The following is an 18,436-nucleotide window of genomic DNA, read 5'->3' on the forward strand; positions in this document are numbered from 1 at the left end:
CTATATATACTTAGACTAGTTTTGCTCTGAACCCTCGATTTGTGAAAAGGACATATCGACTGATCATTGAAAAATTAGAAACAAAGATAATTGAAATGACCTTCGTATAAAAAAAAAAAATTACATCCATGCGCCAATCAATGCTGATACACATAAAATCTGACTATACGTAATATAAATAAATAGAAAACCTGTATTTGAATAATACATCCACATGTTAATCCATTACATGGCAACTGTAATACATGTTCAGAATCAAAATGTAATGTATGTCAAAACAGTGCAACAGGTTTTTACTATTTAAACTATGATTAATATGTAGAACGCTATCCGCCCTTTCATGCGAATCAAACGATCAAGAAATATTATATCCTATAACCTTTACACATGTTAACCGTTGTATCGTTCTTATTTAATGATATGAATAGCTACAGAGATATTTTATAGAGTTTGTGAAACGAAATATCTGCACAAAAGTGAAAATTTATACTCACAATATGCAATGGCATTGTGAAAAACATTCCTGACCTCATTTCTCTTCCAACTTTCTGTTTCAAGCGTAAGGAAAGTAAAAGTAATCAGATACATAGATACTAGGCAGACAGCCAAAAGCTATAAATAAACATAAATATCAAATATCATGAGGTATGGAGGTTCGTTAGGGCCATCGTATTATCTCATTGTCAGCACTTCGTGCGAGAGCAATACAACATGATGGTGATGTTACAACAGAAACACATCACAATAATGATAAAGCGTTGATACAGCTTATATCAGTAAGAAAAAAGATGCTGTTAATTGCACGGTCACTATCAAATATCCTTTTCGCACCTGTAACGTAATTAACGTATTAGCGTATGATGGCCCTTTCAGGCTTCCGTAGAATCGACATACATTTTGACGGGATGACCCCTGCACGTGAGCCCTGACTATCGACAAAATGCAAATGCAACTTTCGTTTTCAAATTTAACCTGTCTACTTTCATTTTCTTTACTTGAAGGTCAAGTGACGTCATTTTACATGCCTTTGCCTGGCGAGATTGCATGGAAATGTGCCCGGTGTCCTATTAAAGGATATCATCACACTATTAAAACCATGCTATTGCAAAATAATATTATTCAATTGTGCTCCTGTAACATGGCGTTGTCAATTTGTTAGTGGCATCGCTTCCGTATCAATACAAATGCTTTAGAGATAGAAGGCAGACTGGACTTACAAATTCCATACTTTTTAGTTTTCACACGATATCAAATTGTATAAAGATAGAGTTGCACTATCCAGTAAAGCTGATTACATCAAAATGTATGAATTAATCTATAACAATCACATAATACAGCCAAGAAAAGTGCAGAGACAATTGAAAGTGCAACACTATTACCCCTATAGTACCAGCTAAAGTGGAACACTTCAATTTTAAAATAAATATTAAATGAACTGGTCAATAATTAAGACAAAATTGAGTCTAAGCACGGGACGTCACTTTTTTCCACTGCAAAATGTATCTAAAAGCAAAAGCTGTCTTGGTGTTCTTATTTTATTCATGATATCAGTGAAAAGAGTTATATCTCTCTCGATACCTAGCATTCTTGGTTTAACTTAGTCTTTTCATGGGATTTAATGAAAAAAATCCCTAGCATTGTTTTAACTGGAGCTAAATAAGCAATGAATGACCACCCGCTTAGCTCAGTAGGTAGAGCATTGGTCTTGTAGGTAGAGCATTGGTCTTGTAGGTAGAGCGTTGGTCAACTGATCGCGGGGTCGTGAGTTCGATCCTATGTTCTCCGTGACTATTTGATAAATGGCATTGTGTCTGAAATCATAAGTCCTCCACCTCTGATTCATCGGCAGTTACTTGCGGAGAACAGTTTTGTACTGGTACAGAATCCAGGAACACTGGTAAGGTTAACTGCCCGCCTTTACATGACTGAAATACTGTTGCAAACGGCGTTAAACCCAAAACAAACAAAGCAAAATAAGCAATGAACAGTGAATGAGCTCCATGATTCCAACACGAACATTGAAAACTAGTGCATAGTTTTAAAATAATGTGACATTTAATTTCTGTTAAGTACATAAATCTCATTATACTGTAAATTAAGACAGCATTTGAAAACATCATTTATGTACGTGTATGCCTGTCCATGGCAATACAAGACCTATTCAGTTAATCAGTGAACAAAATACAAACGCACACGTTTAATGCTCTAGTTTTCGGCATACTACAAAACATGGAGTGGAGTCGTGGAGTGGAGTCATGGAGTGGAGTGGTGGAGTGGAGTCAAAATTGGAGTGGAGTCGTGGAGTGGAGTCAAATTTGGAGTGGAGTCAAATTTTGGAGTGGAGTCAAATTTGGAGTGGAGTCATTGAGTCAAAATTTTGAAATGTTGTATTAAGCCTGTGAAGCTCCATCTAAATTCCTGTTAACAAAATAATTGATTTATTGCCCTTTAGAGAAAATGCGAGTCAGTATACATACATGTATAACATATTTCTGAAATAATAAATGTAGTGTCTATACCTATGTTCTAGTTCCATGTATTTCTAACACCTACCATGTGGTTGATTAAATATTTAAAGGTTTAATTAGGGTATATTGGATGGTTGTTGCCTACATTAATTTTCATTTTAAGTGACAGGAGAAAGGTTGTGCATTATCATAGTGGTGTCAATTCCAATTAAAAATGATGAAAAATATTTGTAGCATTTTATGTCAATGTAGCACTGGATTTATTATTTAAATTTGAAATGGCATTTGCATGTATATATTAAATGTTCATCACACGGAGATAACATGTTATTTTTCTTGTTTTTTTTTCTTTTTAATTAAAGGTAACAGACTTTTAGGTGAAACTTTATAAAATACATGTTTCTTATCTGTGAAATGCATTTGAGACCACTCGGATGAAGGAGCTATTGGAATCATTAGGTCAATGTGACCATTTGAAGAGAATTTTCTTTTAAACATTACAAGCATAAATGGTTATGACACAGCCCATTTCTTAACGATCTTACCATCACACTTGCACCAGATTTTAATTCTTCATATCATTTGGATTGCTGCAGAAATGAAAGTGTAAACATGGGCATCATTTTATTTTTTTATAGATCAAGGCCTTATAGCTCTGACTCTGCTAGACTTTTTAGTCTGATTTGCCTTGTAATCACTCCTGATCTAGATCTAGATCTTAAGATCACTTCATATTGTATATAAATATGATTAGGATTCCTAAAGAAATCAAGATACATGTAATATACTAGATCTAACAAGGTGATATGTAACAAATTGTGTTATACTGAATGGCCACAACTATTGACTTACAGTATACAGGTGTAGCCCAGAATCAAACTTGGCTGAGATTTTAAGAGTACATGTGCATTGTATTTTATTTTGATATGTGTGTACATAGATGAAATAGTAATAAATTAACTAAATTATTTGCCCAATATATTTCCAGAAGGTATTTAGCTACCTGTGATAAACACAGAATGGTGAAAATTAATGAAAAATCCAAGTAATAGACAGTTTTGGATGCGCAGAAACATACTGTAGAAGTGGTAAACTTAGCAAGGTGGAAATTTTGGCAAATTGTAAAAATTCACTTATATTTGTAAATAAAATTGTAATGTACCATAACAATGTGTTATCATTACATAAGTCAGGAAATCAGAAATTTGCTAAAATTTGTGCACGCTAAACAGATGGATTTCAAAAATTGCCAACTTTTTGACACTCAGAAATACGAGGGTCGTTCAATAAATAATGCTACTCCATGTGTAGTTCCTTAACCGGTCGTTATTTTTCAGTGCGGTTTTACACTGTAAAGCAATTTTTTGGGAACAAAGTAACATCGGAATAAATAAATTCGTTAAAGCTAAATTATAAAAAATAATTATTTGAATGAGGTGTACACGCTGGTTACTGGAGCATATAAAAAAATAATCATAACTTCGGTTTGACCTGGGCATCCAGGTCTCAGAATAAAAGAATAACTTGTGAAATCTCAAAATTCTATCATTTTTGTACGAGATACAGCAATTTGTGATGAGTTTGAGTTTGAGTTTGTTTTTAAATACTTACTGCATTTTTCATTTTACAAGACAACTTAAACATCTTAACTCGAGGTTAATTCCATCTGAAATGAGTCTCGCGAACGATTAATCTTAAGTTGTAAGAACTTGTTTCGCAATCGAATATAAAGAAATTAGTGTAAACTTAAAATACAAGAATTTTTTCAACGATCAACATCACACCTGACAAAATTGCAGAGGCTTATTGTACTCAACTCCTCATTTTTCGAGTAAAAATGTGCAACCATTTAATACAGTAACACTAAATTGTGGGTTGCTATAATGGAAAAATGTTTCATTGTAGCAACCTGCAGCCCGCAAAATATATACATGTACACAAAATTGCGGGCTTTGGGCTGCAGGTCGCGGGATGATACAATAGAAATTTGTCAGCAATAAAATTAATGAATTTAACACACCAACATGCATGCTACTTATTTTTTTTATTTACCCGAGCTAAACGGTAGTCAATATTTCAATATCAGTGGACATAAACAATTTCAAACACTATATAATAATGCATAATCACAAATATTAAAATATTTATGTAACAAGTTTAAATATCTAAATTTTATCTGACTCATAAATTCCTCTTGTTTATTTTAAATTAAATACTGCTGAAATAATTCATCTAATAAGATAATTAAACTTGTAAATTGATTTTTGGTATTTAGAATGGGACTGAAAGGTTCTCATAATAAATCTGTCAACAAGTTTTGAAAATGATCTAAGGCCAAGTGAAAAATTTGTTAAGTAAAACAACAAAAACAACAAACTTCAATAAAAAAAAACATTGATGAGGAGTGTTATATTTGTTCACTGATAAAGGTTATGAAAAATAATGTCTATTATTATACCCAACCCATCAGAGAATACATCAAGTAGTAATTAGAACATGCTCCTACAGTTGTTCAGTTGGAACTTAGTTTTGGAAACTTGGTTATTACTTTTTACCAGTATTTTATACTGTGGTTTATTTGAATATGTTCCCATGGGTTGACCGCCTACAACTGTTCTCAGATAAATAAAATTGTATTTCATATCTATGTGATGCTTTAAAAAATCTCTTAAAAAAACAATGAGAAAAAATATACTGACAATTAACAATTAGCCAAGCCCTCTGTTCCTTGTGGCTACAATCAATGTAAGACAAAAGCATTATTATGTTGAATAGTTATAAAAATATCAATAAATAAATATTATTGATAAAACAAAATTTAATTTGACTCCACTCCATGACTCCACTCCAATTTTGACTCCACTTCACTCCAAATTTGACTCCACTCCATGACTCCACTCCAATTTTGACTCCACTCCACTCCAAATTTGACTCCACTCCACGACTCCACTCCAACTTTGACTCCACTCCACGACTCCACTCCATGACTCCACTCCACGACTCCACTCCATGTTTTGTAGTATGCCCTAATTTTCAGTGCAAAAATTGATCGATTTGAAGTTCTTTATTCCTTTGTAGCATTAAACAATTCCGCGACAACAAAAAATGATAAATTTTTAAGGTACAGTTAAACCTGTCTTAGTAAGCCAACCAAGGGAGTGAGAAAAAGTGGCTGCTTACAGCAGGTGGCTACTTAATGCAGGTAATTTATAGAAAGAATGACCATTTTTGGAAATGAGACACTGGCAGCTTAAGACAGGTTGGCTTAATAGAGGAGAGCGCTAAAGCAGGTTTTACTGCATCATGTTTCTTTCTTGATTACTGGCACACTATTTGTTATGGAAACACGTGAGAATTATTTGTTTTTACTAATTCCTTTACTGAATTTGTAACGCTTTACACGAGTTTAACTACCATAAATTGTTTTTATTGCCGAGGTGGTCTGGGTGGGATCCCCGGCTCTGATATCGTTTTTGTCTTGATTATGCATTTTTAAGATATACTGAGTACATCTAGAAACGCAACACTTGGTCTACAGTCAATATTTTTTAAACTGATAATTGACAAGAAAACTGTATTTACTTGATTTTGTCTTTTTTTTATGCCCCCGAAGGGAGGCATATAGTTTTTGAACCGTCTGTCCGTCTGTCGGTCTGTCCGCAATTTTCGTGTCCGGTCCATATCTTTGTCATCCATGGATGGTTTTTCAAATAACTTGGCATGAATGTGTACCACAGTAAGACGACGTGTCGCGCGCAAGACCCAGGTCCGTAGCTCAAAGGTCAAGGTCACACTTAGACGTTAAAGGTCATTTTTCATGATAGTGCATTGATGGGGGTGTCCGGTCAATATCTTTGTCATCCATGGATGGATTTTCAAGTAACTACGCATAAATGTGTGACACAGTAAGTCGACGTGTCGCGTGCAAGACCCAGGTCTGTAGCTCAAAGGTCAAGGTCACACTTAGACGTTAAAGGTCATATTTCATGATAGTGCATTGATGGGCGTGTCCGGTCCATATCTTTGTCATTCATGCATGGATTTTAAAATTATTTGGCATGAATGTGTACCACAGTAAGACGACGTGTCGCGTGCAAGACCCAGGTCCGTAGCTCAAAAGTCAATGTCACACTTAGACGTTAAAGGTCATATTTCATGATAGTGCAATGATGGGCGTGTCCGGTCCATATCTTTGTCATTCATGCATGGCTTTTACAATAACTACGCATGCATGTGTGGCACAGTAAGACAACGTGTCGCGCGCAAGACCCAGGTCCGTAGGTCAAAGGTCCTAAACTCTAACATCGGCCATAACTATTCATTCAAAGTGCCATCGGGGGCATGTGTCATCCTATGGAGACAGCTCTTGTTTTTTGTTTGGTTTTGGTTTTGTATTTGAATGATGGTCAGGTTTGTACACGATTTTACAATACAACTGCACAAAATTAAAAAAAAAAAAAAACATGTATAAGGAAAGTAGGAAAAAATCGAGGGTTAAAACGTTGCATTTCTAGATGTAGAAGTGGAAATAAAAGACATTCATAGGATTCAGATAGTCCAATATCTGTAAAAATGTATGACCAGATGCGCATTCCTTATGTAACACCATTTTTGTTCATGTATTATCTAAAAATCTTAGTAAATATCTTGGAATGGGATTCCAGCCTAAGCAATACGTTTGGCAGTAAAATATTCTATCATATCTATCTTTAGATTCTTACGATCAATCGTAATATATTTTTTTTGCGTATCGTCAAAGACTAAACCTAGATAGAACATATCCTTGCTATAAATATTAAAAGGTTTTTCATATCCGATTGCACAGTCCATGTGTCATGGAAATTTCCCTTTCTTTGTGGATATGTGCAAGCTGTTGATATGTGTATACCTGATGAATCATGCATTTTCCCGTTACTTTGCTCCCTAATGTTAGACAAAACATGATTGAACGTTCTGAGCGAAACTTATTACTTGTCTGATGTGTCAGAGCAGAAATAGAATCTGTAAGAAGATAAATGCAACCAAGCAAAACAATAGCAGACCCGGTTTAACTGAGTTTGTTCTTGAGAGGTAATGGAAATGTTTCTACCAATGTTATTTCTGTTACATTTTAACCAAATTCTATTACGAATACGTGTAAATCAGCTCAACGAAATGCTGAAACCGAGCTTATTCACCATTTTTATACACCTCTTTGAATGGATAGTCTTCAAAAGATCAAGCTACATGCTTTTTACTTTTTGTCACATATTCTCGTGTGTTCAACCTTATGCACAAGTGCATTCCTCTCAAAGATTTAAATTTGATAATTTTCAATATAAGTTGCATTAATGTGAAAACGGGATAATTCGAATGCACGACAGTTGTTGCAGATGACACGTTAGCAATGTCATGTCCTTACAGCACTTTTGTGACAGTGCAGAAAGTTTATATGTCAGGCTAAAGAGTTTAAGGTTTAGGAGTATATCATCAAAACACAGAAATATTTGATAAACAGATAGTTCCCCTTTAACAATGCATACCATTTAGAAAGAGTTGCTGAAAACTTCGTTCCAATTTGTTTTGTGAAAGTTCAGCACAGGGACATGTTACAGTTCTCTGAAAACGGCGAGTTTTCGAAGGAGCTGAACTGTCCAAAAGTGTGGCCTCTTTATGCAGTCCTTTTCCGGAATTCAATGTATATATCAGTATACTGACAATTGATTTGTAGAGTTATATGCTGATCAAATTTCATGTTGTACAACCTTTTCTGTCTATGATTTTGATGTTCTTTGATTTTTTTTCTTCTCAAAACGCAAGGCTAAGCGTTAAGAGTACTCGCTATGTCTGAATACAGAAAACAAAACAGGAACGAGTTCTTTTATATATAATCAGGGTAACTGCTTAATTACGATTAAATTCAAATATTAATACAACCTTTCAGGTACGTCGTTTCACATGCATAATAAATAACATATTACACCATTAGCTATTAGTGAACATAAATAATGAGCTAACTCTTGGATTCCCGATAAAGGAATCCCATGAAGCAAATCCCACCGATAACGTCACGATGCAATATATATACGATTACCACAACAATAACTGTTACAATATCGGCAATTTAATCATAATACCAAAATAAACTACATTTTCGGTGTGCTTAGAGTTCCTATATAAGTTAAAGCGTATCTGATATAATCTTTGAATTCACTGATTGGAATATTTGCAGTAAAGTGTGAAAGTGAAAACTTAACATGCGGTGGATTAATAACGGTAAATTTTGCGATCACTTAAAAAAAGGCTATAATAAAATATGTATCGATCGTTATAGCATTTAAAAGCTATAGTTTAAACTTTACATAATTGTCCTTAAGTTTTATACTTTTGCTGATTACTTTGGGTTTATATACTGTACAGAAACGATTGTTTAGATTTTAAACACGAATTTTCATTTCAAATATAGTAGTCGCAACTTGACCGCGATGGTTGACCTTAGACTGATTTTTCATACCGATTTTTTCATTGTAGAAATAAGGGGTGCTTAGGGTAGCCGTCTAGGGTGATCATTTTCCATTACTCAGAACAAAATGTGGAAAATAATCATCATAGATGTACGATCCATAACAAGAGAACAACCCTCGTAGTTGTAGGGCAGCAGTGTATTTAAATTTATGAATGCAAAGAGAGGAAGCGTTTTACGTACACTCCTTTTCAATAGTAGGTTGTGCCTCATTATGTATTGGAATACAAAGGTCAACCATCGGGGTCAAGTTGCGTCCACTATACGGAACTGTTACAAACACTCACTTTAACGATTTCGTTGTGTGTCTTTTTTCAGTTATCACGGCAGTTCTTCTTATTTGCAACGTTGTGCCAATGTCTTCAAACAAAGAGACTTACTGTTATGGAGATATATGTAACAAGTAATCTAGTCGTATTAACACATTTTTAAATTGTTGAATATTTCGTTTAGTCGTTACGGTCCATTTTTCATAGCTACATGTGTATTAAAATAACACTTTAGAATATCACTCCATTAGTTACCATGCATTTACTATACTTGATGTAAAAAATACAAAGAAGTAAAATGTATTATTCAATGTCATTTCACTCAATGTTGTTTTGTTTTCCAGGGCAACTGATAACCAATTCTGTTCAGAATATTTCAAAATGTGCCGAAACTGCGCCGATATAATCATGGACTGTGGTACAGAGCAACAACCTTCAGCATGTACACCATATTGCATAAGTAAGTATAGTAGACTTAAAGTTAAGAATCATTATAGTAAGTATAGACTGTGACTCAATGCAGACTTGGAGCGCCGGTATAAATTACAGACTCCGGTATATACCGGAATAACTAAATTTGAATGAAAACTATCTTTAATGTATATATTTTGTAACCATGTTGATACTAACCCTAAACTTTGGTCAGTATTTTATGCATATTATGCACTAAATACATGCGGACATGCGATGCGAAAATATGCATATTTTTGCCGTGCGCTACAACTGATAATCACTTTCGGGCATGCGCAGAAGACCGCTCCAACTCTGCAATGAGTTACATCGGTTAGTATAAAAGTTTTTGTAACAACTTCCCGTTTCAAGATAACAGACATGCTACGATCTTCGGCAATTTCCGTGTGTATACTTAATATCGTAGGGCAAACATAAATATAGCACGACTTTTCCGTGAAAATCGGAGTATGCCATTACCTTAACCCTGCTAAATTTCAATGATGACCATCTTTCAATTTGGAAAGTACCACTAACTGTTTAAAAGGGGTTCTTACCTAAATAAGATACTGATTGAATGGCGGACAGTGCAGATCATGACCAGACTGCATTGATCTTGATCTACACTGGCCGCAAAGGCAGAATCAGTCGTGTCCAGCATGATATGGGTTCATTACAGGAACATTTAGTTTCAGCTTCTGTTACGTTGAATTGTGCATACATGCATCATTGAATACATAAATCAAGGCAAGAAGTAAAAGTATTTAAACATTATTTTAATATAGAACTCATCATTTAAACTGTCTTTTCAGATTATAAAGTTGAGCTGGAGCTACAAAGGAAACAAGGTAAGAGTTACAATATCAGCTCCAATGCATTTAATTAAACTGATAATGTGAATGCTTTATACGATAGTTTCAAATAGTACCAGTCAATCGACAATATTATAAGCAGTTTAATGGTATATACGGGAGCGCATTTTACAAAATTCTTGTTAGGTTATGAATAACCATTGCATAACTAGCTTTACCAAGAATAATGTTAAAAGTGGTGTTTGTTTTTAGCTTCTAACTTAAGTACACAGAACCACCACTGTGTAAATGGCTGAATCAGAAACTAACTAACGACACAAAATTTGTCGAAGAACTGCTGTGTTAATGGTTTGAATATAAATAAATGTTAAATGCTGATTTAAGCCATTAATTGTAACGAAATTGATGAAATTAATATTAAATACGTTGTTTGTTTTTAGATTCTAATTGCTCAGTATCGAGCACTATGCTAAATATAACAGTCAATACAACACACACTCAGCAAGATGGAACCGTTGGGGTAGCATGCGAAGACGGTTATGAGCCACACTTTACCAACACAGCTCAGTGTGGAGAGTTTGGCATATTTCGTTTCTCGTCTCCAACATGTGAAGGTAATTCAAGAGAAATCCTTTATTTCATTTTGAAGTAAAATCTAAATTACAAGAATATTAAAATTTCCCTTTTGTAAAACTATCTGTATATTTTGTTGTTAATGAAATGTAATAAATCTTGTTTTTTTTTTATTTTTCTATTTTATCAAGCACAAAGGTATGTAATTTTGCTACATATTTGTTGTCATAACAAATAACTATTCTTTAATTAGTTTTGTTATCTTGTTTGTGTATTAATCTCATTACGTACTTAGGTGTGGTAGATGTGCATGCAAAAAAACTATATACTACTTTTATATAATTATATCCACTATGTGGTGTGTTAGGTAATTTCCCTAAAGTTATTTGTCTCAGTAACAGATACATCAGTGACTCAATTGTTTACCCTGAATATACTGAACAAAGGCGTGTCTGGTTTTCTGGTTTCCCACAACTGATTTGCGTACGTAATTTATTTTGGGTTCCTAAAGAATGACTGTACAACAACTGTATTTATTTCGATACTGCATTGGTTAACTCGTCATGTCAGTGCAGTAACTCAATAAGTGCATATATATTATAAGCACTTATTGAGTTATTGCGTTGACATGACGAACTGGTCTATTATCAACAGAATACACCTTTTGGTACTACAGCTATATATTCAATCTTTTTTCTCAACTAACTCAAGACTGAAAAGTCTGTGCGTGTGTTTAACTATGCTTTCAAAAATTGGTTTTTATGTGTACTAATTTTGCTTTTTAATTTACGAAAACACCATAAGCCTAAATTAACTTTAATCTAAACATTAAAACTTTATCATTATCTATTACAATTTTCTCGTCTGCTGGAGACGTTAAACGTTGGACAATGTAAGCTTTTTGCATGTACATGTTTTAGCTTAGACTGACTCTGTTGTCGGACCTTCTTGTGAAAAATGCTATTAAGAGTAGTTTTTATTTGTTTATGTAGTAAATTTTTTAGTGCCTTGCTTCATTTTAGGTTTTATATATAGAAAACAATAACCGTAAGGGGTTGGGGCGTGAAGCGTGAATTATTACATGAGTTAAAGACAAATATTTTCATGTAAACCAATGAACAAATACAATAGTTAAAATAGTTAAATCTCTTCTCATTTGTTAATTGACCGACCAACTTTCTGCTATATTTATAAGTGAAATAAACCTGACACTGTACGACAAGAAACCATCCAATGTCAAACATTCGCTTTGAACAAGTATTATATCTAACAAATAAACATGCCACGATGTAAAATGTAAATAACCATTACAATCTTACTACGTCCTTTCGGGGACTTTGAAACTATCTTATCTTTTATAATAAGTCTGTTTTCTGATTAGTTTGCAGAAAATCTATCTACAATTTCAGTTAAAACCTGTGCTCTGTCACCCATGGTAGCCAATGCATATGTAACTCCGAATCCAGACTCAAATGGTCGTTTCTCCATAAACACGACCGTCACAATCACATGTGAAGGAAGTTTCAGGCTCATTGGTGCGAGCACAATGAAATGCCTCGGTGATGATAAATGGACAGGCAGAGCACCATCTTGCATTGCCAGTCCGTACATACGTAAGCATTTTCATATATCAAGTAAAACATAAAGCACATTAAATTTAGTATACTGTATACTTTTATATTGATCATATGGTTATCTTATGTCAGATCGTATAAACTGATGTTTGACTCGGACGTGTTGTTTACGAATAATAACATAAACAGTATCTGATTTATACTTTCTTGCTGTATGGTTATTTTTGTCATGTGAGTAGCAATATTGTGCTTCTTTACCGCACAACTTTTCTACTTCCGAACTCGAAGTTTTTTTAAACTCTGCCACATGTTGACAAATTTCAATGAAACTTGGACTGATTGTTTAATCATTAGCTAAGGTATAAATTAACATCGAAAACATTTGTGCGTAAATTCGTTGTAATAAAACCCAAAATAATCAGTCGCAAACAAGTGAAACTTGGTACTGGTCGCTCTGCGTCAAGAGTGAAATCCGACTTACACTCTCAAAGGGTTAGAATATGATCTAATCTGGACCTCGGATGCTATTATACAAGTTGACTAAGCATATTGTAGGATTTTTATTGAGGAATATGCACGAGTTCTGAGCGACATTAACCGACACAATACCATTTTGCGACAAAAAAGAGTGCATAATTATTTCTCATTAACACTTTGTTTATTTGTCTGTGTAAATTTGAAAATTATCAACGTTATTATACTTTCTGACGCCACGTTATCTATTAATGTGGTGTTATAAGTGATATAACACACGTGACATGGTATGAAATTTACACATAATATTGAAAATATTGACGGATGTTCCATTTCAATTTTTGAAAATCAGTTCGTTGCGAGCGAAGTGCACTGCTGTCAGTTCAGATTGACTGATTATGTAATATATTATTACTTCACTGTAACCTTTACCGCTAAATGAGTTTCAACGAATTGTTATCGTTACTTGTTATTATAGAAAATAGTCATTTACCATTGTGTCCGATTTCCATTCAAATTTGTCAATGTTTGGCTGAGATAAAAACCACAACAATAACCCCCTCCCAAAAAAAAAAAAAAAAAAAAAAAAAAAAAAAAAAAAAAAAAAAAAAAAACGGATGTGATATTAGAAGAAAAGTTGTTGAGAGTATATTAGGAAGGTATTTGAGTATTTTTTCCTTTTCGCACGGTCAGTCATAAACAAGCTTACATTGTCAAGATTCTGACTATTTTCGTTAGACGTACTGAGCAAAATAAGAAGTTACATATGTTAATAAAGACATTCTTTCATAATGTAAGTCAAAAAAAGTAAAACTGATAAATCACATTACTAGTATTACGTTCTATACTGCCGTGCCAAGGCCGAGAGGTTAAGTTCGCTGACGTCGAATCACTAGGGAAAGTAGGTGTTCGACTATAATGTAATACTGCGTGTATGACGTTAAACCAAAACAAACAAACAGAAACACATTCTATTTTTCAGGGTGGTATAACGTTGGTTGTTACCTTGTAGCAACATGCGTAGCTCTCTTTATTCTTGCTGTCGTGCTTATTTCTGCAAATTTGTGGCAACATCATCAACGGATCAAACTCATTAAACAAATGAAAGAGACATCACGAATAAATAGTGGCTCATCAGCTGAAAGTGGAATAGATGTTAATGAAGTTGACGGTGATGAGACTAGCCCGATGATGAAAAATGGTCATTTTACTGTTATTGACGAGAAAGATAAAGATTCAAATTATTCAGTTAGCGGTAAAGAAGCTAGTAACCCGGGTAGACCTGTAGATGTTACTCCATCGGCACCACCACCCACAGATTGTAGCTCTGAAAGTAGCCCGAGCGGTGTAACGAACCATAACACAAGTAAGGCATTCAAATTTTGAACTTTTGCTTTTGGATAGTACTTTAAGTCATAACATTTATTAACTCTTTCATTCTTGCATAAAATAATGTTTTCGTTATATATTCCAGCATACGGTGAATATAATGAGAAATATTTTAGCCATTCAAAGACCACGTGAGATGCATTTTACTTAGATGGCCGCCATTTCCGTGATGTCAGACAAATGAACTGTTTCTACTCAATACCATTTTACACTTCAGATGTTTTTGCGAATGTTGTTTTGTGTAAAATTAAATATTTAATTTGTAGTTTTAAATTAATAACTTTGCTATTTTTGGACGATTCTGGGGAGTATTTGATATTCTTATTTTGTAGATTTTACATATTATAATTTAAATGGAAATATCACACTCCAAACTGATAATGTCAAAACTGAAAATAATGACGACAAGAACGATTACAAACCAGATAGAAAACAACCAGAAGAAGAACATGTACCGGAGAAAACACCAACTGAGGAGTCACAGACAACCGTTGTCGCTCTCCAAGAAACCAAGGACAGAACATGTAAAGGAGCAAGACCAATAATAGATTGTAGCGATACTGACATAGCACTTGACAGTGTGCCAAAATGTCTAAAAAAACTACATGTTGATGACTGTTCATAACCATTTAATTTTATATAATGCTCTATAGGTTTTTAATTTATGATCTATAGGGTATTTAATTTATGCCCTACAGTGTATTTAATTTATGATCTATATGGTATTTGATTTATGCTCTATAAGGTATTTGATTTATGCTCTATAATCTAAAAGGTATTTGATTTATGCTCTATAAGGTTTTTGATTTATGCTCTATAAGGTATTTAATTTATGCTCTATAGGGTATTTAATTTATGCCCTATAGTGTATTTAATTTATAAGGTATTTGATTTATGCTCTATAAGGCATTTAATTTATGCTCTATAAGGTATTTGATTTATGCTCTATAAGGTATTTAATTTATGCTCTATAAGGTATTAAATTTATGCTCTATAAGGTATTTGATTTATGCTCTATAAGGTATTTAAATTATGTTCTATAGGGTATTTAATTTATGCTCTATAAGGTATTTAATTTATGCTCTATAAGGTATTTGATTTATGCTCTATAAGGTATTAAATTTATGCTCTATAAGGTATCTAATTTATGCTCTATAAGGTATTTAATTTATGCTCTGTAAGGTAAATTTATGTTCTATAAGGTATTTAATTTATGCTCTATAAGGTATTAAATTTCTGTTCTATAAGGTATCTTATTTATGCTTTATAAGATATCTAATTTATGCTCTATAGGGTATTTAATTTATGTTCTATAGGGTATTTAAATTATGTTCTATAAGGTATTTAATTTATGCTCTATGGGTATTTAATTTATGCTCTGTGGGTATTTAATTTATGCTCTATAGGGTATTTAATTTATGCTCTATAAGGTATTTAATTCATGCTCTATAGGGTATCTAATGTATGCTCTATAGGGTAGTATGGTATCTGAAACAGTTATATGGCAGAATGTGTATAGTATTCAAATGTCATATTAAAGGTATAACACATTTAAAGTTTACCTAGTAAGCACATACACATTTTTGTAAGTTTTCAATAACATTTACCTTTCGAAGAATTAAGAAATGCATAAGGCTGCACAATTTGGGAGTCGTAGGTCAAGAAGTGCTCAAGATATTTGTACTAACTGTCATCCACTGTCCAAGAGCAAAGTGCATATCAAGTTTGAGGAACATAAGTCAAAACGAGCGGAAAGATATTGCTAATAGTCAGGCCGACGAACGGATATATGGACATGTGTTGTAACATAAAATATCTTCTGGGGCTTATTAAAAATTGCATTTTAACTGAAATGGACAACTGGATCAATATGTCTTAATTTGCTGGTTAAGAAGTGTAATATGCTGACAAAAACGGTAAAAATTTTAAAACATAACACATACTGTTTCGTCTGAATACAAGCTTCACAGATCGAGTTCCAAAATCAAAACTGTGACTCATAGAAAAATAAATGATAAAAGAAAATAGTATTTTGTATAAGGCGTAAATGATAAAAAAAACCCCAGAATTTTGTATAAGGCGATATTTATACATTTATTTTTTTGTTTAGGTATATTGCAAAAATATATATAAGACTATATTTGTAGTATCTATAATAATAATAAAAATCATTATCATCATCATCATCATCATCATCAATTTTAATAAATGTGATTCATACTTATTCAAAATGTACATAGTTTTGCTTTTCCATTTACATGTTTTTGTATAGCCTGGCTCACCGGCTGCATGGTTATTTTTATATAAATACTGCAAACATTTTATAGGAATTTTAAGCCTCTAAAAAGCACATTTTATCTGTATGTTCGGAGCCAGGGGCAATAAAATGTCAGTGTAGAAACAACCTGCTAGAGTTACTTCCCTCTTAATGAATAAAACATAAACAAACATAAGGACGGGAGCCAGTCTAGTCTTTGTACAATTTATTCTTTTAGATAATTATAATGAATCTCGAGCCAAACATGTAAATACCATAAATAAAAATAAAATATGATATAATAGACACTATTAGCATTAATGCATGTTTGCCCTAGTAACCGGACACAGCGCATAAGCGACCTTAACATTTGACAGCGGGATTCCACGATATTTTTTGGGATCCCAATGATGACTATATTTAGACAAAATTATTTTAGGGATCCCAGCTAGGATGATGTTAAAAATAGACATCACATCGTTATCAACTTACATTGCTGCCTAGATACAAATCATTCACCTATACAAATTTGGCCAAATAAAGATTTTTTCAAAAGAGTTTAATTATAATATATGTTTTTTTTGTCTGTATGCGGTAACGAATTCGTTGTTTCAAATCAACGATATTCCAACGTCGGACATAATATTCTATTGTAAATCATTATCAGTTCGATACCAATATTCACGCAAAATATAGTTACCGTAATATAATATAACAATATGGAGAAAAACAAACTGCCTTTGACAGATCTTTGGGAATTTGACAAGTTTAATTTAATTAATGTTATGGCGCACCGGTACTGGTTCATGTGCGAAAAAAATCATTTCCAGTCCCTTTTATATTTCTAATGCAAGTCGGGTACCCTGTTTCATTATATAGATAATTAGATTACATTTAATTTACCTCTAGAGTTTAGTCACGGAATTTTCTCTGTTATAAATCTATTGTGATTGGATATAAGAATGTCTGACGTGTTTATGCTATAAGAATGATCATGCTCCAGTACCTAGATAACTTTAATTACACGACTATTAATGACACTTTAAGAGATCTTTATACAAAGATCACTGCAACTTTTCCCTACTAAAATGCATGTTTAATGAAAGAACTTAGTATTTTCTCTAGCTGCGTTTTCTATTATACTTTTACAATTTCATAAGCATATACAGTTTACTGTTTTTTACGCATTCATTCGTTGTCTCAATCTATTATAGCAGATTTTTCAAATGTTCAGTGTAAGATACTGCATTCATTCGTTGTGTCAATCTATCATAGCAGAATAGCATACAATATTTTTCAAATGTTCGGTGTAAGATACTGCATTCATTCGTTGTCTCATTCTTTCATAGCAGAATAGCATACAATCTTTTTTAAGTGTTCGGTATAAGATACTGCATTCATTCGTTGTCTCAATCTTTCATAGCAGAATAGCATACAATATTTTTTCAAATTTTCGGTGTAAGATACTGCATTCATTCGTTGTCTCAATCTGTCATAGCAGAATAGCATACAATCTTTTTCAAATGTTCGGTGTAAGATACTGCATTCATTCGTTGTCTCAATCTGTCATAGCAGAATAGCATACAATCCTTTTCAAATGTTCGGTGTAAAAATACTACATTCATTCGTTGTCAGGTTCGTGATCGTCTGACAGCGGTTCTATAAGAG

The 18,436-nt window shown here is 33.2% G+C and overlaps 1 protein-coding gene across 3 annotated transcripts; it reads left to right on the top strand.

The window, feature by feature from the left end:
- The first annotated feature begins 8,563 nt into the window (after window positions 1–8,563).
- Window positions 8,564–17,074, top strand: LOC128556262 (uncharacterized). 3 transcript variants are annotated; one of them, XM_053540746.1, is made up of 8 exons: window positions 8,564–8,723; window positions 9,289–9,373; window positions 9,584–9,699; window positions 10,502–10,537; window positions 10,942–11,115; window positions 12,484–12,687; window positions 14,105–14,488; window positions 14,844–17,074. In XM_053540746.1, the coding sequence occupies exons 1-8, from the start codon at window positions 8,705–8,707 to the stop codon at window positions 15,134–15,136; spliced, it is 1,311 nt and encodes a 436-aa protein (XP_053396721.1). In that variant the 5' UTR covers window positions 8,564–8,704; the 3' UTR covers window positions 15,137–17,074. The 3 variants fall into 3 exon arrangements, with proteins under 3 accessions (XP_053396721.1, XP_053396723.1, XP_053396722.1); XM_053540748.1 differs by lacking the exon at window positions 12,484–12,687; XM_053540747.1 differs by lacking the exon at window positions 9,289–9,373 and having other exon boundaries at window positions 8,586–8,723.
- The last annotated feature ends 1,362 nt before the right edge of the window (window positions 17,075–18,436 follow it).

This window comes from Mercenaria mercenaria, chromosome 4, assembly GCF_021730395.1.
Source record: "Mercenaria mercenaria strain notata chromosome 4, MADL_Memer_1, whole genome shotgun sequence".
Classification (NCBI taxonomy): Eukaryota; Metazoa; Mollusca; class Bivalvia; order Venerida; family Veneridae; genus Mercenaria; species Mercenaria mercenaria.

What these genes read in the sequence shown, in the direction of transcription:
- LOC128556262 (XM_053540746.1), top strand. An exon ending in CTCGTCTCCAACATGTGAAG is followed by an intron (nt 11,116 to 12,483) that starts GTAATTCAAGAG and finishes CTACAATTTCAG; the next exon opens with TTAAAACCTGTGCTCTGTCA. An exon ending in TGTAACGAACCATAACACAA is followed by an intron (nt 14,489 to 14,843) that starts GTAAGGCATTCA and finishes CTTATTTTGTAG; the next exon opens with ATTTTACATATTATAATTTA.